Source organism: Priapulus caudatus, unplaced genomic scaffold (genome assembly GCF_000485595.1).
Source record: "Priapulus caudatus unplaced genomic scaffold, Priapulus_caudatus-5.0.1 Scaffold146, whole genome shotgun sequence".
NCBI lineage: Eukaryota > Metazoa > Priapulida > Priapulimorpha > Priapulimorphida > Priapulidae > Priapulus > Priapulus caudatus.
In genome coordinates this window covers 133,734-160,010 of record NW_014577207.1, presented here as the reverse complement: position 1 = coordinate 160,010, position 26,277 = coordinate 133,734, and the positions used below count along the sequence as shown (strand labels likewise).

The window sequence follows — 26,277 nt, the reverse complement described above, 5'->3', positions numbered from 1 at the left end:
GACCCGACTGAAATCGTATAACAACAGCGTAAGCACTGCGGTAATAATCCGATAAATAATGCCGTAAACAAACGTAGAACTAGAGAACGAACCATAGCAAATCATGACAATATTGTTACGAGTCAATTTACGGATTCTTGCGAGGGCAGTTTAGCGTAATGGTTACGTGTTTGTTTGGGGCGAGCGGTTTTACGGATACTTACGGATTGTTAGCGAGTTATTTACGGAAAAAATCAAATCCGTGACAGTCTGCGTGAGAAGGTTTTTGACATGTCAAAAAAAATTTCGCTCTCCTTTTCAGCGGAATGCCTTATGAGTGTCTGGGCGAGTTGTGACGAGGTTAATTACGGATACCAGCGAGTTTATACGGATGCTTGCGATTGCACTAGAGTTGGCGGATCGCGTAAGGACTTCGTAGAAAAATCTGTGTAGGCTAATGTGAAGAGGGTATTACATAGGTCGAGATAGACGACGATCACACGTGCATACAACGGCACGCACACATTCAGCGCCCGCACGGCAGCTGACGCATCATCTCCACGCACACGCACATGTTTACGTCACGCAAGCGAGACGCAGGCGCGCACACATACACACACAGCACACACACACCACACACACACAGCACACACTCACACACACAACAGCACACAGCACACATCTGCACACACACAGACACACACACAGCACAGCTCACAGCACATCACCACACACACACACACACACAGGCCACACGACTCACACACACAGAGCCACACAGCACACACGACAAGCACACACACACACACACACACAACACACACACAAGCCATATAACAGCAGAGACGAGCGTTATTAGCTGCCACGTCCCATCAAAAGAGGACGCATTTCTCGGCCGGATACGTGGCCACGTATCTGTCAATTTTATCAATGTATTGCAAGCACAATCAGCAGGCGCGATAGCAATCCACTGCGGGCGCGAAACAAAATATATATATATGTACGAATGTTCGAAACAGTTCTTGATATGATGGCGCGTTTTTCCACATTAGCATGCATGACTACAGCAGAGGCACATTCCCCCTGCTTAGTGGTGCGAATTGAGATGATACAACACGAGCGGCCACGTAAGTGCACGCTACGGAGCGAAAAGCACAATGCACGCACATATTCTATGCGCGCACATATCTATGCGCGCCACATGTACTACATACCCAGGCAGTAGCGGCACGACACACACCACGCAGCGCACGCACGCGAGCGCACGCACGCAAACACATACAGCCGCTACACGTACATACCCAGCATTTCTATAATCTCATCTTCTGCTGCTTCTCCTCTACTCTCTGTATTTATATATATAGTATATATATATATATAATATATATTATATATATATATATATAATATAATATATATAGTATATATATATATGTATATAACGTGTGCGCGCGCGAAAGCGTGGCGTGTGTACGTGGTTCATATGAGTGTGTGTTTTGAATTCAATGTTATGCGAATAATTGCAGTCAATTCAACCGAAATATATAATGCTGCTAATTACAGATTTTTAGTTGCGGCAACGACTAAACCAAGCACAAGCCTAATATACTAAGGGCAAAAAGTTCTGCGCTTGTTGCCGAATAGTTTCTCACTAACACGGATGCGGCAACGCGTTATATTAACTCCGGCCCTAGCAATGTTCCGCCGCTTTCAGTTCGGAAATAACCAACAGTATTCCTACAAGCCAGTGCGCTGTAATCGAAGACGCTCACCAATAGAGAGTAAAAAAACGATACTTACTTCGCAATGTAAGTAAGCAGCACTTCTGCACCCGAGCAAGCCTGTAACCTATTCAAATCCGTGCAGACATTTCATGTTCAATATTGAGAATAATGCTTCTGCGCGCTGGAAGAATAGACAGCACATATTAAACAGATGAGCGCATATTACGATGGCAAAATAACACGCAATAGCAACACCAATACGGATGGGCGGCGCGAACAATAATAGACGGCGCAGCATTACACGCATCCTCCTCCTCCTCGGTATGCAGGATTCCGATATTGGAACGCGAAGGCGGCCGAGTCACTCTATTAAAAAGTTTAGCGAAAAAATACGACATAATCGATACGAGATTAGAACGAGCAAGCGATTGAGCGAGAGAGAAGAAAGAAGAAGAGAGAGAAGAGTAGAGAGAGAGAGAGAGAGATGAGAGAGAGAGAGAGAGAGAGAGAGAGAGTAGAGAGAGAGAGAGAGAAGAGAAGAGAGAGAGAGAGAGAGAGAGTGAAGAGAGAGAGAGAGAGAGAGAGAGAAAGAAAGCGCGCGCGCGCGAGAGAGAGTAAACGAAGAGAGATCTAGACACGACCACGACGAACGCACGCGCTCGCTGATCTACATGCAGGGCGTGACTCGCATGCGCTGTCACTCGCGCGGCGCCTACACACACACGCGGCGGCGGCAACGACGGCTGCAAATAAACAGGCGAAATGATGAAGCCGAAACCATCAATTTTCACATCGTCATTACGACACGACCGCGCGCGCCGCTCGCGCCGTGCGATGATTAGCTTCGCATATCGGCTTTCAGCCGCTGACGACCACCGCCGACGTGCGCTCTCGACAAAAGTTGCGTCGCTACAAACAGACTGCGTGTAATCATATGCCACTCGCGCTGATGGCCGAACTTTCGAGCAAACAACACGCGGGCAGCATGCAGGGTGATGATGATGGTGGCGGTGAAGGATAGATGGACGCACGGGAGGCTGCGCAAACAGGCAGCGTTACTTTGCTGATACCTCCTGCTCTTCCTCCAATCTTCATCAGCCCCCAAAATTACCCTGTGTAACACCTCCTGCCCCAACCTCCATCGTCCTGCAAAATTAACATATTAATAATGTCTCCCCCCTAACCTTCATCGTCCGGCAGAATTATCCTGTTAATGCTTCACATTAAACCTTCTTCGTTAAGCAGAATAACCATGGCAATACCTCCTGCCCCAACCGTCACCGTCCGGCCGTATTAATATATTAATGCTTCTTGCTGCAGCCTTCTTCAGCCTCTAGATTTACCCTGGTATTACTTCCCTCCCATCCGTTTATAGTTCCACAGAATTACTCTATTAATACTGTCTCCCCCAAACCTTCATAGTCCGGCAGCGTTACCCTGCTTATACCTCCTCCGCCAATCTTCATCAGCTTCCAGAATTACGTAACCTGTTTACTTCCTCTTCCCTAACCTGCATCGCCCTGCAAAGTTACCATATTAATACTTCCTCAATAAACCTTCACCGTCCGACAGAATTACTCTATTCATACTTCCTGCTCGAACCTTCATCAGCCTCCAGATTTATCCTGTTAATACTCCTACGTTCCCTAACCTTTATAGTTCTGCAGAATTACTCTATTGATACTATCTCCCGCAACCTTCATTGTCCGTTACCCTGTTAATACTTCCTGCCCCAACTTCCATCGTCCGGCAGAATTCCCCTATTAATACCTCCTGCCCCAACTTTCATCGTCCGGCAGAATTCCCCTATTAATACCTCCTGCCCCAACTTTCATCGTCCGGCAGAATTCCCCTATTAATACCTCCTGCCCCAACTTTCATCGTCCGGCAGAATTACTCAACTCTCACTAGTAACCATCACTGACCGTTACGGCAGAATTTCTTATTCGTATGCAACCCTTACCAGCCGGACAGCAGAATTACCCTGTTACGAACTGCTCCAACAACTTTCACCGACTCACGCCCAACGAAACACAATTGTTCAGCGAACGTTTTCAATGACGAACGTTGCGGAATGAAATCGTCACAGTTCCTCTGACACCTTATACTAAGCTGAGTCGCATCTGAACGCATTCTGTGGCTAGAGCCAGTAGAAGTAGCATTATCTCAGCCTGTTCTGCTTGCATCTATGACAAATACGACATACGCATATACGCTCTCCTATGACACTATTTGTCATAGAAAGATTCTTCCTATGACAAATATTATTGTATGTGTTGTGCGCATCGTAGGAGTTTAGGAGCGCTATTATGAACACAAGCAGTGAATTTCAGCTGTAAAGCGGAACGAAGTTGACTCGCCAATATTTGTTATAGGAAGAATCTTCCTATGACAAATAGTGTCATAGGAGAGCGTATATGCCTATGTCGTATTTGTCATAGATGCAATCAGAACATGTTGATTATTTAGAAGTGTTGGGTTTACGGAGAAGTCCAGCGCTCAAAGCGCCACGGCCTTAGCTCTTCGCTTTGTTTCTACGTGTCTAACCTCACCAGCTAATAAATTTAAAAGCACCGTTCACCCTAACCCTAACCCATACCGCCGGCCCAACGCTTTTGGAACATATCCTTCTCCGGATCAACACAGTTACAACACAGGAAGACACGCACGTAGTCACGCACGCACGCACGCATACACACACATGCACGCACACACGCATGAAAGAACTCCCACACACAAGCGCGCTCACGCACTCCCACACACCACGCACGCAGACGCACGGATGCATGCACGCACACGCACGCACTCCCACACACCACACACGCAGACGCACTCACACACATGCACGCACACGCACGCACTCCCACGCACCACGCCGTGTCGCGGCTCGGGATGCATTCATCGACGTCCATCCTATTGACACGCCAGCGAAAGTAAAACAGCGGCGACAGTGCGTCCGGGAGATGTGGCTCCACACGCCGACTTTAGAAAAACAAACCCGCACTGCACGGCGCAGCCATTGTGCGTCGGCAGCGAAAATAGCGAGTCCGTGCATGCGCCGTGAGCGGGGGCATGGGAACACGTCGGCGCTGCTCGCGACAGCCCGCCAGTAATGGCCGCCGCTCGGCCGCCGACACAAAGCGGCTCAGTGTGGCCATGTTTGCTCAGTGGCCGGGCCGCCATCGGCGCTCCGACAGCCCGGCCCATTCAGCGTCCGCGCGCGCACACACACAACGATGCACTTTAATTATTTAAATGGACGGGTCAGTTTCCTCTGCGAACGCATTCTCGTGTGAACGTCCACGGCGGCAGCTAGCGCTCGTTGACGGTGCCGACACGCGAACGAAACCCACCGATATAGGACGAGCGGCGAAACGTGACCCGAGAGTTAAGGGGTCACCACGCCACGCACAGAGGTATCATGGCAGGTATACGACATATCGATACCTTACCCGAGAGTTAAGGGGTAACGACGCCACGTCTAGAGGTATCATGGCAGGTATACGATACGTGACCGGAGAGTTAGGGGGGGGGGGGTCACAACGCCACGTCCAGAGGTATTATGGAAGGTATACGCTACGTGACCCAAGAGTTAGGGGTGCGGGGGGTGGGGTCACGACGCCACGTCCAGAGGTATCATGGAAGGTATACGATACATGACCCGAGAGTTAGGGGTGCGGGGGGTGGGGTCACGACGCCACGTCCAGAGGTATCATGGAAGGTATACGGTGATATCGATACCTTACCCGAGAGTTAGAGCGGTCACCACACCACGCCCAGAGGTATCATGGCAGGTATACGGCATTAGATCGGCTGCTGGGTCAGGAAGATTGTAGATGGCGGTCGCTGGGAAACGTGCTCGCAATCCCACACGATTCGTTGTTGTCAGAGTCCACATTGCCAGCATCAACTCACCGATCTACTAGGTAGAGACATACAGACGGTCTTGGCCATGGTCTAATTTATGATTCGCGAACATCGCGCTCACCAGTGCCACAGGCACTACAACTACCATCATCATCGTCCTGACGCTAACCTAATTAAAATGTTGTCATATTTGACAGGAGGTCATAAAGTAGACTTACCCCGATGGTTGTTACAATGCCACACTGTGTTATTGAAGGTTCCCCAATCTACCCCAAGACTGTAGGGTTGACCTCTGCAATCACACTTGAAAGAATAGAGCTGGCCATCTTTTACACACCTGAAACACCTGTTGCGATGCTGCAGGAAAGTGACGATGACTTTATAATTAGAATCAAGAGCGTATAAAGAAGACCTTCTTTATACGCTCTTGTTAGTATGTATGTGGTTAAAAATCATCACACAGGCATATATACGCGTTTATGCATGCCCTTAGCTTTGACACATCCTCAGTAAAAGACCCCCGCGGAGGAGTACTCTGCCATATTATATAATGTTTAAAATATTCTAGTATTTAATGCTTTGGATATTTACCAAGCGAAGAACAGTCAGTAAACGTATATAATGGGATCACCCGATTATGTTGCGGTTCAATCAAATAGCTGCATTTGTTTTTTGTTTTTTTGCCTAAATCGTTTACTTAATAGTAACTAATACACTACATTATCCGAACGTACGTACTTTTAACTGTATTAAGCACATATAATCAGTACATTGGTATGTCTATGCCATTATTATTTATTACTAAAACTAAAATAAATATTTAAACATTTTTTTCACAGTGCAATTACGCTAACAAATATCAACACACTAGAACATAACATCTGGTCGCAAAATCAATTCTGTTGACTTATTAATCGCTATTGTGCTGCAGCGACCCAATATTTTTCTTACATTATATTATTAATTACGCATAATTTAAATAATCGATCATTTTTAATATACTAGTATAAAAAACGACTAAAAGTTTGCCACCATGTATGGAAGACCATATATCCTTTTAATCAATACTATTAACATCTTCGCTGCCAGTCGACTAGCTGGAGGCTAGAAAGAAGCCGATTCCCAGAAAGAAACAAATTAGGTAGCGTCCATTATGTCCATCGTATAGCCAGACGTCGGTGGTGAAACTTCTATCCTCTCCTAACATCTGTTGCTACTAACTTTAGACGGCTGGAGAACCCCCATTGATTTTCTTCCTCAAAACGGCAATAAGGCGCTTGTATCTGTAAGAGTAAAAGATTTATTTAGGTTTCAATTTCCACACAAATGGGGGCCGTCAGTAAAGACTGCAGACCCCTCGCCATATTTTTGGTTTATATATCAGCAGCAGAAGTGTCACCAGCATAATTACCATCGTCGTCATCATCATCATCACCATCACCATCATCATCATCATCATTAGCAGCAGCAGCGGTAGCAGTGACAGGAGCAGCACCAACAACAACAATATCATCTGCATAGTCATCCTCACTATCATCATCATCATCATCGTCATCATCAGCTGCATCATCTGCATCGTCGTCGTCGTCGTCGTCGTCATCGCCATCATTGCAGTAATCCGTCTTTCATGTCGGTGTGAATTGCTGCGGTGTGGCCAACATCATTGCCATGCCCGACACGGCACCTCGACATACGCGAGGGACAAAGGCACGCCTGCTGGCCGGAGACACAGCAGCTCTGTTTGAACACTGTGACGCGAGCGCACGAGTGAATGAGTTTATTTCAGAGAGTGTTCAACATCACTGTTTGGCTTCTTGCTTGAATTACCAGTTGTATTAAGACATGAATTTCATTGATTCGTGAAGTGCTTACGAGTTGATGAGTTGGACACATATTTGCTCAGAGTTGGCCACTAATTACTGCGATAGATGCAAGGACGGAGAATAAACCGCTATCTCCATGGCGATGCAGCGTGGTTTTCACTATCACCACGGCGATTCTGCAACGCAGCCGATGCAATTATGCTATTAAAATAGCCATTTGCTTGTCACAATATTAAACGCGTTTTCGTATATTAGTTTATTCTAGCAAAAAATCGCCCGCCTATTTCGTTCGCGCTTTTCTAGTGCGCAGATCTGGCAGCATTTAATCAAGTCAGTAGACACAGCCTGAAATTTGTAAGAAACTTTCTCGGCTCTTACATCATACTGGCAGCTCCCGCTTATAGCACGTCAGCTGCGCAGGGAGTGTGTGCGGTTATCGCAACAGCGCGGATGATCTGTTCATTAATGCAGAAGCGGCAGTTATGACAACTAATCGGTGGATATTACCTCTTGTTTACCCAAGATGATGAGATGCAGACTGAAGGTAATCATGAATCTACAGCGTCTAATTTCTTCTTGCCTAATTGGTTGTTTTAATCAAGTGCGAGTTTATTCTGTTTCCACAGCCCAATGATTCAGAATCTAATGAGATCGGCTAGTGAATAGAAGAAGAAAAAATTTAAGCAGGGGCATGTCTTACCCGAAAGCAAACCATAGCAGAAATGAAAGCAGACCGCTTTGAATAAAGCAAATGAACGCCTCCCACAATTCCCTCCTACAAGATAAAGAAACTAACCTACAATGGTTTCATAATGAAATCACAGTAAATTTACAATCTTGACATCTACAAAAATGTGCATACACTAATCTCGACTTTTATTACCAGAGGAAAATAACGGAAGGTCTTCATTTGCGTTGTTTTTCTCTTGATTTTTTGCACCGTAGCAATGACTGTAGTTACTGTGGGGAATTTTTATTATGCTTAGTCATTGAAACAGATATTTATACGCATCAAGAATGCAGTTCTTTTGGCCTGCTTTCCACCTAACCCACATAAGCGAGAAATCAACGTATTACACATTTAACAGAATTAATCTCATGTATATTTTTGCCCCATTTTAAAAAGAGTAGGGAAGGTTAAAATAACTATATACAATGCTTTAGCCCTCATCTTAAGGATCAAAATGACAGGATATCTTCGCTTGCTCTCTGTATCGGTGAGTACGTGAGTCCTTTCGTTGGAATGTTACGATAAGTGCTGCATCTCGTAGTCTTCCTGACATCAAGCACAAATAGAGACCAAGGATATGTGACCGAGAGACAATATTGTGATTGACAGCCATCATCATGGCGGTACCGCAGCAAACCAATGCCACTCCCCTCTGTACGCGAAATCTTATTCTAATACCCGGGTTATGAAAGAGGTAGCACCAGGCTTTGCCCGCAACATGTCAATGGCGATGTAAAAGCTATACAGACGGTCTAAACGCAATCCGGACTAACGAGTTTATTGCACGTCATTTTGACGTGTACGTTACTAAACTCCACCGTGGACAGCTTTCTCCCGCAAGGTAAAACCTTCGCGCACATTATTAAAGCTTGCTTGCGGAGCGCAACCTTCTACTGCCAAGAGTAGCCGATGATATAGCCAACTAGACAAATCCCGACAAGCGACAATACATCTAGAATGCAGATACCATACAGAGTAGGGCACATAATGAGGCAAAATCCAATCGTCTTATCTTACTGCTCGAATAGGGACATTTTGACGCCGGTAGGCATAAGAGCTTAGTCGTCCGCGCGTCGCTTTATCTCTTCCCCCCATTTGCGGCCATACAATGTCTCCGCCGCGGCGCTTAATTTCGTGCGTTTGTACTAAATATCAACTTGTAACAGTTGGAATCTTGTTGGTGAGCTGTTTATCAGAGATAAACCATTTAGCAGAGCAGAGCAAACAACTTCTCTCCGCTGCCTCTGATGGCGGACATGTTTGGACACATCGCTATATAGCCAAAGAATACACACGCCAGTATTTGTCGAGAACTCTCGGCTTACAGTGGCCGCCGAGATGGGCTTCACCACGCGCCCTAGCGCACAGCCTCGCTGATTAGATGGCGTTCTATTGTTTTCAACGCGCGCAGCCATGGCAACGCCGTCGCCTGCCGGTGCAGCGTCTGATCCGATAAAAAATGAGGAAGGAAAGCGAAGACTGAGTAAACAGTGCGCTTTCTGACGTTTTCATTTATTAAAATGCGTATGCGAGATTGCTATTGATGGAAGCCACAGCTCTGTGCACCATGCACCTACTACTGCAAGGTATCCTACCAAAGCTCTGTCGCTGTGCAAACAGAACATCGCCCAGTAAAAGATTTCCACTATTTTTCGCTAGCATGCCAAGTACTGCCGGACAGGCAGCGGCATCGGGGTGGACAGGTTAGGTTTAGGATTGGTGGGAACGTTAACAAAACCTGCAATATTTAGTCAAACCGAAGATACACCGTACTAACCTCTCACTACCACTGGACTACGTTCGCAACTTTTTTTGTAATCAACACCCAATCGCTAGCATCTAGTTTGTTAGCTGGTGGCCTCTGTCACCATTCTCGTTATTGTAGCAAATTGACCAGCCAACGGGAAAGTTTGTTAAAGGCTGTAAGATCGAGCCAATTCGGCGCCGGACATTTCTTCCTAGTTACCAGCGTCGTTTCTTGCTGCGATTCACAAAATCAATGCTTTTAGCTGCAAGACAGATACTGGAAAAACAGTGCCTGCATCCGTCCGATTCACAGCGGGACGAAAATTTGCCCGAAAGCCAAAACCGTGCAAATAATGTAGAAAATTATACCAGCCTAAGTAAGTGATATCAGTCAATCAGAAAGGATATTAGTTTCTGCTGGGGCGAAAAAAGAAAAGTTACAATTAAGAGGACGCTGCCAATGTTCCACGGCGTTTAATTTGAAATTTAATGAAAGATTGACGAAATTTTAATTAAAATAGTTCCCATGTTTTAATCCCCGCTTTTATTAAAATGCGCTTTATTTCCTCATCATATCTCCTTACTGGAGGAAAAGCCTTTGGCAGGAAACATCAATGTAAGAGTAAAGATCAAACATAAATGAGCCGCTATAAGTATGTGCTGGTGATGATGCTAGTTATCAACGTCCCCCGATCAAAGGCGACCGAAGGTGTACGAATGTAAGCAATATTAAAACTGCAGTTGCTGTCATCGTCACTAGCACTAATTATCGATGCTGCTGACACAATGGTGCCATCGCACTATCACCAACGTCAGAATCACCATCATCGCTATCGGCATCGTTAGTATCACTATCATCTGTATTACCATCATCGCTATCAGCATCAACATCATTAGCGTCGTCACTATCACCATCAACATTATCAACACTTCCGCTATCACCATCGTCACTATCAATATCGCTGCCATCACCTTCGTCACTGTTATCATCGTCGCCATCAGCATCGTCATTATTGCCATCACTGCTCTCACCATCGCCACTAGCACCATCAATACTAAAGACGCTGTTCTTACAACACGTAACGGACTCCACAGATACAGAGCGATCGAACCAGTGAAGCTTCGAGAGAACATTTCAGCAAACTTTAGCACCGCGCGAGGTAAGGCGCTGGAAAACATACACGAAAAATTATGCTATGAATTTCTTTCGTATGTTCTCGTTTCTGTTGGAACGACTTCTGTGTGTGGGCCGCTGCCAAGTAACAAGGTAGGCTTCGTGTTTGCCTGCGCCTGTCAATTATTGTGAGGTATTGCAACGTTCGACAGTCACACCGCTTCTGCAAATACATTTTACGAATTTTCAAAGCATACGCAGCTTTCAATAGAAACTGCCATGTCATTCATAAGGTTACCACCTCGATCGCTATTATGCGGAGACATTCTCTTACAGACAGCGTCTAAATGTTAGTGTCAGACGTGTCAACAAAACTAAATGTGTGTTCCCGGCGCAAACGCGCAGGTGGAGACAATGTTTGTGCATGCTGCCGTATTTGTCGTGAGGACATATCTAAAACAATGCAAACAAATTCGCGCGCCGGTAAACATTGCGTAAATATGAACAGCAAAACTAAATGCAGTATTCCCCTCCATTGGTTCTCTCCATTTATCAAGTTCATGACTCGACTGTAACCCCCCCACCCACACACACACACCTCGCCCCGCTAGACATTGGCAAGTTTACTTAACAAGACAAATGTAAATTTGCATGGATAATATCGTACTTGCAACAGCGTACGTTGCTAATGGTTACTAATAGATTGTTATCGCAATATTTATACCAGCATATTGTTCAATTATTCACACATTGCTTGCGAATTCCCACAATGGCTGACGCGCACCACAGAAGATATTTTGATACAAAAAATTCGGCGTGGAATAATACGGACAAGGTACACAAATGTGCACGGCGTAAAAGCGGACACATTTATTGTGCATTCAAGCGGGCTGGTAACCCTGGATGGCGTAAACCAATGTGCCAAAGCCCCGGTGTCCTTGCGCAGTTGATAAATAAAACATAACCATTCATAGAGTATGGTAATATGTCCACAAAGTAACGATTGGCACCAGTGAGTGCAAGGTAGATTGTTTCCACGTTTATTTATATAAATAAGAATATCAGAATCATATCAAAAACAAGATTGAGATTAAAAAGATGACGAAGTAGAAGATGATCGAAGCAGATGAATTTGATGCCGACGATGATGATGATGATGACGACGAAGAAGAGCAAGGAGAAGACGAATAAGAGGGATGAAGTTGACAACGAAGAGGTAACAAGAAAGAAGCAATGAGAGGCGTGAATAAATAAATATCCTGCTGAATTCGTACAAGATCCTAATTTTGCATTACCTTTAATGATGAATATATTACAATTTATATTAAATTTCATGATCACAGTAACATTGAACCACTGCATGGGTGAACGTCACATGTGGTCTGGGAGGACATTTGCCAATCTAACAAACATGACGATACACAGTCAAAGTAAGCAAGCTCCGTTCACAGCACGACCACAGACCGCGCGTGTCTTCATTCTATGCGGGCTCTCAATGTCTTCATGATAATTTAGCAACGTAACTATTTTACAATCACATTGGCACTTTACCACTTCTAAGGTATTTGCATTAACGCGCATGGCCTATGTCACCACGCCAGTCACAAAGACATTGTACGGGATCGGTTTCCTTCGAACGCTACATAGAGATAATATTTCGAGAAATTAGAAGAACCTAATGAGACTATCTTATATAGAAACCAGTCCTTCACTGCTAACGTGGCGTCAAATACATTTTCTGAGGGCCTGGAAATTAACTGGAAGAGGAATCACACCTCGTAGTGCTCGCCCTATGCCTCTTGCCCCACTTTAAATGTTAAACAGAGGTTTGCGAAAAACAGGACATAGGGAAAGCGTAGCTGACGGCAAAAGAAAGGTGCTTACTTCTCACAGCTGTCCTGCAGCTCGCTCTTCTCCGTAGTGACCCTCTCCAGCTGCATGGCAGTCTTCTCGCGTGCCGCAGCTGCGCTTCTCATTGCCGCCACCAGGTGGTTGTTGTCCTTCACTGTCACCTTCTCTACGCTGTCTTTATATCGCAGCTGAGAGCCGAGACTGTTGAGAGTGCTGTTGAGCTGATCACACAGACCTGCCTCGTTCGATAGCGACTTGTGCAGGCTGCGAAAAAAAACAAAGAGAGCTCATGCAATAACCGAGAATCGACGAGTAGTGATTAATGACCAGCGCAGCAGATGATTCCCGTTCTGAGTGACAATCAATCATTAAAAATAACGCGTAGGGATTGAACTAAGGTTTTAACAAAACATGGTGCGTTGATGAATCGTCAGGAAAATGGAAATGTAATCTAGAAACTTGTATATATGCAAGTAAGCCTGTGCATGTATGTTTATGTGGTTCAATGACCATCTCAAATTGATTGCTAACTGTTGGTATATGTTCTAATGTGGCAATTCTTACTAGGACGTGTGATACCTGATATTCGTAAGGCGTACTTAAAAATTGCCAAAGCCTTAACAAGTGATATTTTTGCTTATTATTAAGATTTTTTAGTGCATCAAATTAACAGAAAACAGAGGGGTAGATTTAAGCATTATCAGGCTAAAACAGGTTTTTTTTAAATTACCCTACATACTAATTTTCGTTGTTCAATAGTAATTAGATGTTAATAAATCCTTGACTTTAAAACGTGCCGATTGGTAGTTATTTATAATATCGGGTTGCAGCACAGCTGATAGGGCTGCCTCTTGTGAGGATGGGGTAATGCTATCCCCTGGGCGTGGAGTGCTACCGCAACGTGGCAGCACTAGTATTTGGATTAATATTATTAGTATTAGTATTAGGTAAGGGTTAGGGTTAGGGTTAGGGTTAGGGTTTTTGCATCATGATATCTGTCCCCACACCACAGATTAATTTGTGTGGATGACGCCCCTATATATAGCGATCCGATATATATATATATTTAGTGTTAGGGTTAGTGTTGGAGTTAGGGTTACACTGTATCCCTTAGTCTGTGTGGCTACTGTTAAGTTTTGAAGTATACGTCAACTGTATCACGTTACTCTCACTCCACGTCCGGGGGATAGCAACACCCGTGAGGATGCCTTATGTTGTGCAACTGATGATGACTTCTTTGCCATATTTCATTCTGGAAGCTTATAATTAAACAAGTTTTTGAGTTTATTAACAGTTTCACTCGAACTATGAATGAACAATGAATGAACTATGAATGAACTTGAACTATGAATGTTTACAATGTAAACAGCAGCTAGAAATATATATGTTAGATCTAGCATTTCCCGGTCCATTTCTGTTTTAAAACTTGCTAAAATTTCAACATTATATATTTCATCACCACTAGACGCAGCACATCCATACATATCGCACCGATTTCAAACACTAGCAAGATTTTAAGGCAGGTAATTATTCACTTTACAGTGATATCAAATACCGAAGAGTGGTATGTAGCATAATTAAAGCCCAATTAACTTAAATAATGCTTAAAACAATAATATAGTTGAATTAAAGGGGTACAGCACCCTAAAATGTTAGTATATTATGATAGCAAGTGCATAAATAATAGTATATACCTACAAATTCCTATAATCATGCAATCAAATTTTTTTTTAAACAGTGAGCTTCGAAATCTTTTTTGGCTGCTGACATAATGCCCCACGATTGTGCCACCACCCATACAAAGTTGCGCTTTTTCCGATTTAATTTGTACGTTACAGAGCAAGAGCTAATCACAAAAGTGCAATTATATTTATATCTAACTGCTATTTAACCAAACGATTTTTATTTTAGGACAAATTGGTCCATATTATAACTGAATCTAAAAGTTGTTTATAAGATATTGTAATCCTTCTCCTCGTAAATTAATAAAAGAAGAAACACCCTCGGTCTGTAGCCTGCAGCCTGAAAACAGATGGGCTAGTAGTGGCGCCACCGTCATTGTAAGCAACGATACAGCCGTTAGTTTTAAAACATTTTTTAAAATTCTAACATTTCGAATGAATATGGAACAGTGAATTTTTTTATGTAGTGTAATTTAAACCTACTTTAACTGGAAATACGTAAGGAAGCTATAGGGTCATGTATCCCTTTAAAACTATGTATTGTCTGTTGAGATCGTTTTATTAAGTGCGATATCAAGTATGATCAGCTATAAAATTTTTCAAACACACTGCAACCAGTTCGAAGTTAACTATCTTTAATGAATTAATTGTAACCAGTTGTATTTTAGATTTGCCTTGGAGAATCGACGCTGAATGCATGTATATGCTACGTGACCACATTACACATATATTCGTTTTTGTCTTACTTGAAACACTTTGTATTACTTTTTTTACCATGAGACCATGAGTCATCCAAACCTACTCCTAGATACATGGATAGAACAAGGCTATCAGGCGAGCCAAGTACGCTGCCAGCTGCAGTGATCTACAGGTGGACAGCAACAAACACAATGAGGACCAACTGCGTTCAGGCTAGCTGAACATTCAAGCAGAAGAATGCTTTGTGGAAGAGCGCAGTTTCAATCATCTATCATTTCAATAATAAGATATCCGATTTCGGGGCGCATAAGCAAATGTAGGGGAGTGGAAACACGCCCCTCCTCCATAGAGAGTAGAGAAATTACCAAGGAACACACCTCGTGTTGACCCTGCCAAGCTGTTGTAATGAGCACACAGATTACAGGACAATATCCTGACCAGAGTCTGGCCATTGTGCATTGTTTTGCTCGTAGACAATGTCCCTTTGGGCTCTGACTGAAAACAAACACTGACCAGGACAAATTAATAAGGTTCAGAAAGTGCGTTTGCATAAAGTCTCAGCAGACAGGCTAGCCGGTCAACACTACTTGGCCAGCGAGAGCTCTCAATCTCTGGCTGCTGCAGGAAATAGCAGCAGCTTGGGAAAGCCTGCCCCGAGTCGTAAACAGAAACACATACATGGATATTGTTGGAGATTTCTGCTAGGATGTTTGCCGATGTAGTTACCTAGTTGCTAGCTCCTTATATGCCCTGTCTAGAATAATTACAGTCATGTCTTTTCATGCCAATTGCCCACAATGCCTTTCCTTCTATCGCCAGCGACACTCGCAGGTTGTAAACCGTATCCTCGTGTAATTTTCGCCGTCGATGGTACTGGTGCTGCTAAATACCGTGAAAGAAATCTCATCACTGACACACAATGTAAAGAATTGCCTTGAGCCAATCTTCATCAGTGCCAGATGCTATGAAAGAAATCTTGGTCTAAACAGCCATCAGGGTTCGGGATCCGGGTATGTATCACAATGATGACATTCTATTAGGCGAAGAAGAATGTTGAAGAATTAAGGGGTACATCTTCGAAGCGACTGTCGTCGGTGCAGACCATGTACTGAAGGGGCACCAGTGGATGTGCAAGGATGAATGTAAATAGAAAAGGAACGAGGTGTACCATACACTTACTAAGTGTTAAAGGTGCCAAACAAATCATAAAAGACACATGGAAGAGTGTAGGAAAACAGCTGAAATATAGTGGCCATTGACGACTATGCCTGCTAATACATTCGGCCCTGTGGTAAATGGCATATGCATATCTATTCGCATTACCTCTTCACACATCTTATTCAAGAAATGGCTGCTAACTGCGAGGTATTTTGAATGGGCCTGCCCTTGCTACTATGGCCAAGTTCACTAGTGCAATGAGTGTCGCCAATGCATGATGTAGTCCCTTACAAAGGTCACCGGATGAACCGTAAGATTGTGCGATGACGCACTAGTGAGTCAATAGTGACTAAGATCCACAGCATCTCTACTCCACCTCTGACTGGGTTCTTTCTGACACTCACTGCTGAGCCAATAAGTAAGCCCTCATCATGACCCATTACTATGACAACAACCAGGCTAGGAACTTCCCCGTGAAGATGACGCATCACACTGTCCTGAGATTTACCAGCGATGCTGCGTCCTGTGTTTCAGCGCCACCCACTGTCGGCGGTGACCATCTCTCCTGCCAGGTCGACACATTATTGGCAATATTTACCATCGCCCGATCAAACTGTAGAGTGTAAACCGCTTGGTTACCTACAATAAATTTGCATAGGCAACTTAGGAAAACAATGGCAGTTGCGAGGGCGCGCTGAGAGGGCGATAACGGAAACAGTGCGAGTGCAGCGCTTTCCCTGACTGCGCCCGCTGGTAACGAAAGCAGACGCTCTGTGCACCGTGCCGCCCCCGCCGTCAAAAAACAAGATGGCGGCTAGGATAAACATGAGGTCGCGCAGGCTAGACAAAAGGGCTGGGCGGGCGCCATGTGCGGCGTATCTCAGTATGAGTCACCGTGGCGACATGATCGATTGGTCGGATGGCTAGTCGCGGCAACGTACGCAGAAACGCTCATGAGTAACAGAGTGACGCGCTGCGAAATTCTCTCCTTCTCAGCCGCGCCTACAACATATCCGTGTCCATTCATCATTAAGTATTCCGCATTGGCGCCACCAATTTAAAACGCATACGAGAGTGACCGTGCAAATATACAAATTTACCGAACAGTTGTGGAAAAATCCAGGAGCCCCATCTATGGTATATGTTTCAGATTAATTGATATCTTGCATTATATAAAAAATTCCAGGAAATTATGCTCAGTGATGGGATTCTATCTCTAATATGGCCGAAATCAGCACATCTTTTTGGGCTCTATATATTCATATATACACACACACGCATGTACGCACGCATGCACGCACACACATATATATGTATGTACATGGGATGTACATGTATATATATATATATATATATATATATAGATATGTATATATATATATATATATATATATATAATAGATATGTATATATATATATATATATATCGGTTTTCCAATAGTTGTCCGCAAGCTCATGCCCCTGAACATGTCGCCGAACGCAGGTTTTCAGTAACTACGAGCGACATATACTGCTATCCATTGAGAGATCCGGATTTGCACGAGTGCAGTGTAAACGTGCAAGGGCGGCTTTGGTATCAGTTCGAGTAGATAACAGAATTCTACCAGGCGATCACTCTATGATGGCTATCTGTTAGAATCTTAGAGTTGTATGCGCTGGTGAAGAAACAATTCAGCTATGACATGAGATTTTAATTGTGACGTCATCATAAACTATCAGTAAGGTTACTACTGTCATATTTTCTTGTATAAGTTGTTCACGCTTGATTGACTTGAATTCAGTCTTTTTTTTCAACCGATCTGCCAAATTTGATATATAACGTTGCTATGACGCGGGTTTACACGTCAGTGCTTCAAACCATCATGTTTAGATCTAACCAGGTACCAGTTATAAGGAAAGAAAGTAGCCATTTTCCACACAACATAACATATATATCAATTTTTCTATTTTATATGCGTATTACTTTTTTTTTTCAAAATATGTTTGTGTGTATTTATGTGTGCACATACATTATTATAAAATAAAAGTATAAATGATTAAATAAATAAAATAAAATAAATATATGTGTATTTATTTATTTTTTCATTTATGTGTAGATGTGTGTGATCATTCTTAATATTTGTAAGGTGCCCCGATACTGACAAATTATCCAATTGATTAAATAGCACTAGTTAAACTCAGGAGAGCAGCAAGGACATGTCATTATTATTATTATTATTATTATTATTTTCACTATTATTACTATTATTATTATTATTATTATTATTATTATTATTATTATTATCGGTGGCCGTGTAAAAGGAACTATAAGCCAGTACATTTCTTACCACATTATATTTTCCTTTTAAAATTGTGCCATATTTATGGATTCGAGATTTACATTTTAAATTCTCATAAATATAGTCATAAATATCTAACCTGTAGTGAATTTTTGCCGTTTCTAGTTCATCCTCCAGGTGTCTAACTCTCTCCAAAGCGTCATCTCTCTCTCTCCTCGCCACATCTAACTGTTTCTGCAAATAGAAAACACCCCACGATCACACCCCAGTTCAGCGATTCACAACGGAGACGTTATCTGCAGAAATTTTGCGCAAAATAGTAGCGTACATAATTTAACAATAAATGTTCGAATTTTTATTGGCGATCAGTCACCACTAATAACCTTGCGACCTTGAAACTGCCGCGTTCTACGTCATATCACATTTTCAGTGGATGCATGCATACGCTACGTCGTGTGCTTAATCATTCCTCTTCCTAGCTTAAAATGGCCTCGTCATTACTCTACCCGGCAATTAATGTCATGAATATAAATTTTATTTTAAAATGTCAATTATGCATCGTATACTATAAAGCCTCGGAATGTATTAAGTTATGCGTTTGGCGTAATTGTAGCCTACTCGAAGTACTGAAATAGCTACTACTAACAGGAACAATAATTTTAATCAGGTTTGCAATAGTCGCATCTTTTTAAAGGATGTTAATAAATGCACAGCATATTAATTTTTCACGGAGGAGGATAATATGAGGGCTCAACAAAAATATGGAAAATTCTATTCGACCACAACGGCTTCCTTAACGGCAAACACATCCTGAATGCGGCAATGTTACAATAGATCGGAGAATTTATTGCGAAAAAAATCCCCATCGCATTAAAGTCAAGAAATTATTACACCGTGCCTATTTGCCAGCATGGCCATAGCGATAGTGTTTGTAATATTTATAACATACAACTTAATTATGGGATTCCGTGAAAATATTTTGACGCCAGATTAACATGTTCTCACAATGCATAACGGAGAACCAGCCCTACCCTGTTTTCCTCTTACCCCAAAGAAACAGACGGCAGCATTCTTGACTTTAGCAAGCCATGAACAGAAGAAAACCTTCGCATAGGCATGCGTTCACATGCTGGACGCAAAATGCAAATAGACGTCGAAAAGCTTAATCCGAACAAACCAAACACCTGCCGTTTGCTGAGCCAATGTTTTCAAGCGTTTTGTTAAATGTGTGCAAACTGAGCGAGCATAGACTGTCCAGGGATAAAATTGCCAGTATCACCCCACCACACAGATATAGCTACATCAATAACAACATTATATATAAATATATATATATATATATATATATATATATTATGTATGTATGTGTGTATATATATATATATATACATTGGATGGTGAACGATGCTTCATTGGACAGTGTGGCAGAAAGGCCTAAAACCACACTAGCTGCTAATATCATGCAACAATAATTATTATTCAAAACATTCCAGCAGATTATTTCACCGCACAGATACCTCGCGCGCATTGGAGCCGGTACAGCAATGCTTTCATCTTTTCAGAGCGCGAAATCCAGAGCAAATATGCTATACTGTTAAATGTATTTGTGCGTGCAGATATAGACGATAGAGCTCTGTTTGCGCGTGTGTGCGTTGTGTGCGGGAAGCACACGCGCGTACGCAACCGCGCGAAAATTATTCATTTAATTTTTTTTTAATCTTAAGCACGAATCTCGACTATCCGATGCTCATATAACCAAGAAAGCCGTTATAGAGGATCCCCTATATCCACGGTAGTGTGTCACCACCACATGACTACTAAACTACACCAGCTAATCCACCGATCGACGTCCAAGACTGTGTACATGAGATGGCGTAAAGCAATACGGCACACGTTTCAACCGAAGGGGACCGAATATCAAATTAATATCAATCACCGTAATTAAACACACGTCGCCGTCTCTTGTCACCAGTTACCTATCATAGTATGTCGTGTGCAGGTAGGTTGCGATCCGCCGTATTCCGACGGATGGGGAAAAATACGCGGCACCGCACAGTGCAATTGGACAGCGACCGCGTGTGTGTAAAGCCAGCGCGACTATGGCGCGACTATGGCGCGTAGACACAGCATGCGGAATCTCATGCATTCACGTGAAGAAGTATCGGTTATGCCAAAATGATTTTCAGTAAAGCTCTGATGTTGCGTAGAGAAACACATTAAAATTCATATCAGTGGGGGACATTTCGGTATATAATAAATGCTATGTCCGACTGAATAATTTTCAGCGTTGATATACGCATTTCGTTTTATAATATTTTAGATTCCCTGTCCAAAATGCTGGCGAATATTGTGTATTTCCTCTTTTATCGACATCACTAAGACATAATTTAAATAAAAGTTGCATATCATTTTTTACCACTGAATCACTTGTCAAACATGCTTAGAAATGTCAAAAAACTGGTTATGCATTTTATCTTAATTATAATAAATCCCTCTATGTGTACGTATTTTGAGTGAGCATGCAGGGGATTAATATATATTTACTACTATCACGTTCAATTTATATCATAGGCCCTACTATATAGCTTAGAACTGGTCACTACATCAAAATCTGACAGTCAAAGTGAATACATTTTTACCAACCTCTATTTGTCTAAGTCTTACAATTGATGGACTTTCAATAACAATGTATTCCGCCTCAATGAATGTGCGCGCGCGTGTGTGTGTGTGAGTGTGTGTGTAAGTGCGTTCGTATGTGTGCGCGTGTGTGCGTGCGTGCGTGCGTGTACATTGCGTTGTTGTGAAGGCAAACAGGCTACGGCGCGCACATCGCAAACATATCCATGTGCGTACATATATTCACGAACGCACGCGCGCACGCACGCACGCACGCACGCACGCGCGCACGCACGCACGCACGCACGCACAACTGCGGCGGGGAGCCTTCCCCGTGTACGCAGCGTTAGCGGCGCTGTCGCCGCTAGCTCGTGGGACAAAACGTGATGTGTGCCGTCACAGGAGGGCCCACTAATGTTTGCGAACACATTAATGGCTGGCATGTTTGTCGACGCTATACCCTACCTTACCCTACCTGCGCGCTGTCTGGACACGCTCAGGTAAAAACCTGAATGCGCGGCGGCGTCGTTTAACAGGTTCGGGTAGGAGGGCGGATGTGACGGAGCCCTCGCGAACTCGATTGCTCTATTTCGCTGCATCATTCGCAGTGAGGTATTTTCTGTTTTATATTCTTACCACACTGTTAGTGCCACTATATTCATACCCCACTTATATTACCACACTGTGTTCGCAGTGTGGTATATTTTCTTTCGGGGGTCCCCACGCGGCCCCAGTACACATAGTCCAGTTGTCGTTGTGCATGCACTGCTCGCATATTTCGTTATAAAGGTAATCATTTTTTAGGCAACTTTATATTGCACTATAGATGCACGAACATGCAATATAGACGCGTTTTCTGGTTTCAGCGGCTGGCCAATGAACTAATTATATATATATATCACCACAAAATAAAATATTATAAACTTTTGCACAAGGTGTGAAATATCATTCGTCCCAGTCTGTTGCTGTCCAAAGATAGCCGTCGGCCAAAATAAAGTATAGTCCAATAGTGTCGAACCCTATTTGGAATGACCTGGTTGTGATTACATGCACGTGTCTACCGTATATAAACCTTATACCCTATGACCAGCAACTCACCATGATCGCAGAACTGAAATACTACCAATACAATACAAACACACACAACACAATTCAGTACACTACAAATATAGTACAACTACACATAACAAATACTAAATAATATTTTCCCACGAGAATCTGGTTAGCACACACGCGCACGCACGCACGCACGCACGCAAACACACACACACACACGCGCGCAAGCACACGCACACACACACACACACACACACACACACACACACACACACACACACACACAACACACACGCACGCACGCACACTATATATATATATATATCTTTACAATAAAGTGGCTAATCTTGTGTGTGTGTTTGTTTGACCTCGCTTTCTCCTGTGAGTTTTCCACTTCATCGCGTCCTGGAAACTATGAAGACTACCACCTTGCAGGGAACTGTGGGGTTCTGGCTGGACAAACCCAATTTAAATAAATAGTACAAAAAATGGGTAGTATTAAGTCAAAACTTCAATTATCAACTCGTCGGAATTATCGCGCGTTTTTGCACGCCACGAGGTGTCGGTAGGACGCTGCGGTCTTCATATGCGAACAAAAAATTCTCCTTACTTTTTTGACTCTTTAGTATGTACTTCGCCGCAGCTTCAGCCGTTATTTTCAATATTTTCAAAGTAAATTTATTACATTCATTAACAAAATCTTGAAAAAGTAAAATTGGAAAAATTACTTTACTATTTTTTTTACGTATGTATTATTTATTATTATTTTCATGTCTTTTATTTTATATTATATTTTTATTGTTTGGGCATTGGATAGAAGACGATGGTATGCGGATGGGATGGGATGGGATGGCATGGGGTGGCATGGTATGGGAGCCCGGATGGGATTAGGATGGATGGGATAGATCGTTGGATGGGATGGCATGGCAATGCATGGACATGGCGTTGATGTGGGATGGATGGATGGATGGATATAGATGGAGGTATGGATGGCTGGTATGAGTGGATTGGATGGAATGGATGGCATGGATGATGCATGGATAGATACATAGATAGATAGATAGATAGATAGATAGATAGATAGATAGGTAGATAGATAGATAGATAGATAGATAGATAGATAGATAGATAGATTTTGCGGTATTTTCCTTTCAACCAAGTGGTCACCAACTGAGCACTTTTTCCCCTTCTCACTTATAGAATTGCGCTTTGTTTCTGTTTTCTTTTCGGTTGCATGAAATATTTAACTTCAACTGTGTCACTTACATGAAGTTTATATTTTAAGGCACAATTTGTTGGTTGTACGGGTATTAAAGTCTGCTAGTATATATATATATATATATAGAGAGAGAGAGAGAGAGAAAGAGGGGGGGGGGAGAAAGTCGAAGATTAGCTTCAGTTGGAAGTAATCATCTTCTTACTATGGATGCCTGAGCATTAGCGCGTAGAGCAACGCGCGTACATCGAGCCTGTTGTGTCAGCTTCTCACGTTCAGCACAACACAGATTTATGATAAACGGTCGGGCACGGTCAACACCGAGGGTTTTCTCAATTATCATAATGCTGCAGCATGGGAGAAATCGACGGTGTAGCTTGTTTGCGCAGTCTCAGGTGCAACGTGCGCGTGTTTGAGCAGGTAAATTCAGATTGCCGCTTCTTCTCGGAGAAAACACACCACCGGACACAAGCGGACGGATGTCTTGAAGGCTTCTCCGTATGCAAACAGACATTACATTTACCTACTATGCAAACACTGGCCAGCTATAATGGCTTGGACGCTTGGCCGAAATTCGCGTTGAAATCAAAGGTTACCGCTAGACGTTTGCAGATTTCCACAGACGTGACAATTCTCAGCGAATTCCATGTTTCATTATAAAAAAACGATTTCATTCGTGCCGAAGTCATTCACAGGAAACATCTATTGAGAAATGCAATCACGAAAATCGCAAAAACTTTATGAAAAAGGAATAGACGACTACAAGAAATTGAATACTCGCTGCATGGTTGAGTCGAAGATATTTCAGAGAGATTCGGGGGTAGCATGTGGGATTGTTGTATACGTGGTCCACGTGTAACGCTTGAATGTATAGTTAGACCTATACTGGAATCTTGGGAGAGCCGCACTATATCTACATATCATACTTGCAGTAGGAAATGCAAAATGAATGCCATTGGCTTGACGTAGCCGGTTAGCTACGCATATCTTGTTACCGTTAGGGGAATGCAGATAGTGGTGCCACCTGCCAGGAACGCTCACAAGCGAATGCGCAACCAACCCGCTTTTAATTTGCTGATTGTCGCGACAAAATGCATCAGAGGATGCGACTGGCTCTGAACCACTTGAGTGGCCTCAGAGGTGTTGACACGCGGACCAGTGATATTTAATTTGGCCGAAAGTAATTTCCAAATAGACATTAGCGCTTGAAGTTTGTTCCGCCGAGCTGAGTATGGGCTTCACGCCTAAAGCAATATTGACACTTCCGATATTTCCTGCCTAATAGATGAAATAATTATCACTCACTACTAAATTGAATCGAGTGTTTCAAAGTCTGGCCGTACGAGACTAGAGGCGCGCACCAGTACCGAGTTATATAGTCGAGGACAAATACATCGAAGACGTTGATGGTTAGGGTAAAGATAACAGACCTCGTCGCATTCGCATACATTAGCGCGGTTAAGTGTCTCTGACCAACGAACCCACACATTTTTAATGTGCATACACATTTAGCTTCTGCGTCGCTCATCGGTCGAGTGTGACAGTGAAATATCCGTGTTAAGACTCAAGGCATCAGATAGAATTGAAAAAACAACACATTATTTATTCCATATCGAATCGCTGGTTTCTCGTCATGCATTTTATTGTGCGTGCGCAGTGTATTCAACGCGGGATAGAGGTTTTCCGGCAAGCTAGTGGGTAATTAGGCCGGCGCTTATATAATTAGCCCATTAGGGATTTATCAACAGTCACCTTTTCTCTGGTCTCCACTGTTGGTTCGTCTATTTGGCCTACGTGACAGCGGCGGCGGCTGCACAAGCTTTTCTTCGCTCACCCCAAAGTTCTCTTCGCTTCACCGTACGTACGTGTGCCGCGTGACACATGGCTCTATTGACACTTCTCCTTACATATATCCTCCCCCTGGATTCGGATCGGCGATATCTCTGTGACATATGTGACACATGACATTTGTTGACATTTTACTCGGTACAATTTTTCACCGAAACCATCATCTGCTAGTGTGCGCGCGCGCGGAGAGTGAAGCTTTGAGACAGCTGTGGCGCGCCCGCCATGCTTGTTGACACTTCTTTTGAAGCCCTACTGAATGGACAGCCATGTCTTCATCAGCCGCACATTCTCCCTATTAATTTCCCCGTGGCTTTGTCCCAAGGAGAGAACCTTATTGTGCGCGCGCCATTGTACGCGGCGGGTCCCCGTGTTTGTTCTACACGCGTTCACCTCACACATGCCGTTTGCCAATATTGGGCGTATCGACCACGGGCGGGGGGGGGGCGTTAATTGATGAGACTCGCGCGCGCAGCAAACGAGACCGCGTCGCCGCGTCCACTCCACTCCCTCAGCAACCGGCTTTTTGCGAGACAGGCGTCGAGATCGACAAGCTGCCGTGTCCGCGTATCCGTGTTTCGACTAAATTCGACAAATGTCGTCGCTGAAAGCGGCGGAGGAGCGTCGGAAGGTTGCTTCGGGTGAAAAAGGTCGGGGATGCGACACGCGTTCGGCGTGTACTGTCCGCCGAAGGGGGGGGGGAGGCGGGCGGCGAGACGCATCTTCTGAATACCGACTGCTCGGTTTTCATAGAAGAGTCTCGGTGATTGAGAAGCAGCTAGCAGTAAGAGCGGGGGAGTTCGAATTCGGCGTCCTTGCCGAGATCTCGCGTGACTATATATATATATATATATATATATATATATATATATATATATATAGTACTACTACT

The 26,277-nt window shown here is 43.5% G+C and overlaps 1 protein-coding gene across 1 annotated transcript in view; it reads right to left on the bottom strand.

The window, feature by feature from the left end:
- Nucleotides 1–6,347: 6,347 nt before the first annotated feature.
- LOC106806188 overlaps nt 6,348–26,277 on the bottom strand; it is a 99,127-nt gene continuing 79,197 nt past the window's right edge. The window contains exons 11-13 of the mRNA XM_014808053.1: nt 18,792–18,886; nt 12,868–13,098; nt 6,348–6,853 (exon numbers count right to left, since the gene is read on the bottom strand). Of these exons, the coding sequence (XP_014663539.1) occupies nt 6,793–6,853; nt 12,868–13,098; nt 18,792–18,886 (387 nt within the window). The 3' untranslated portion in view covers nt 6,348–6,792. The remainder of the gene's footprint in view (nt 6,854–12,867; nt 13,099–18,791; nt 18,887–26,277) is intronic.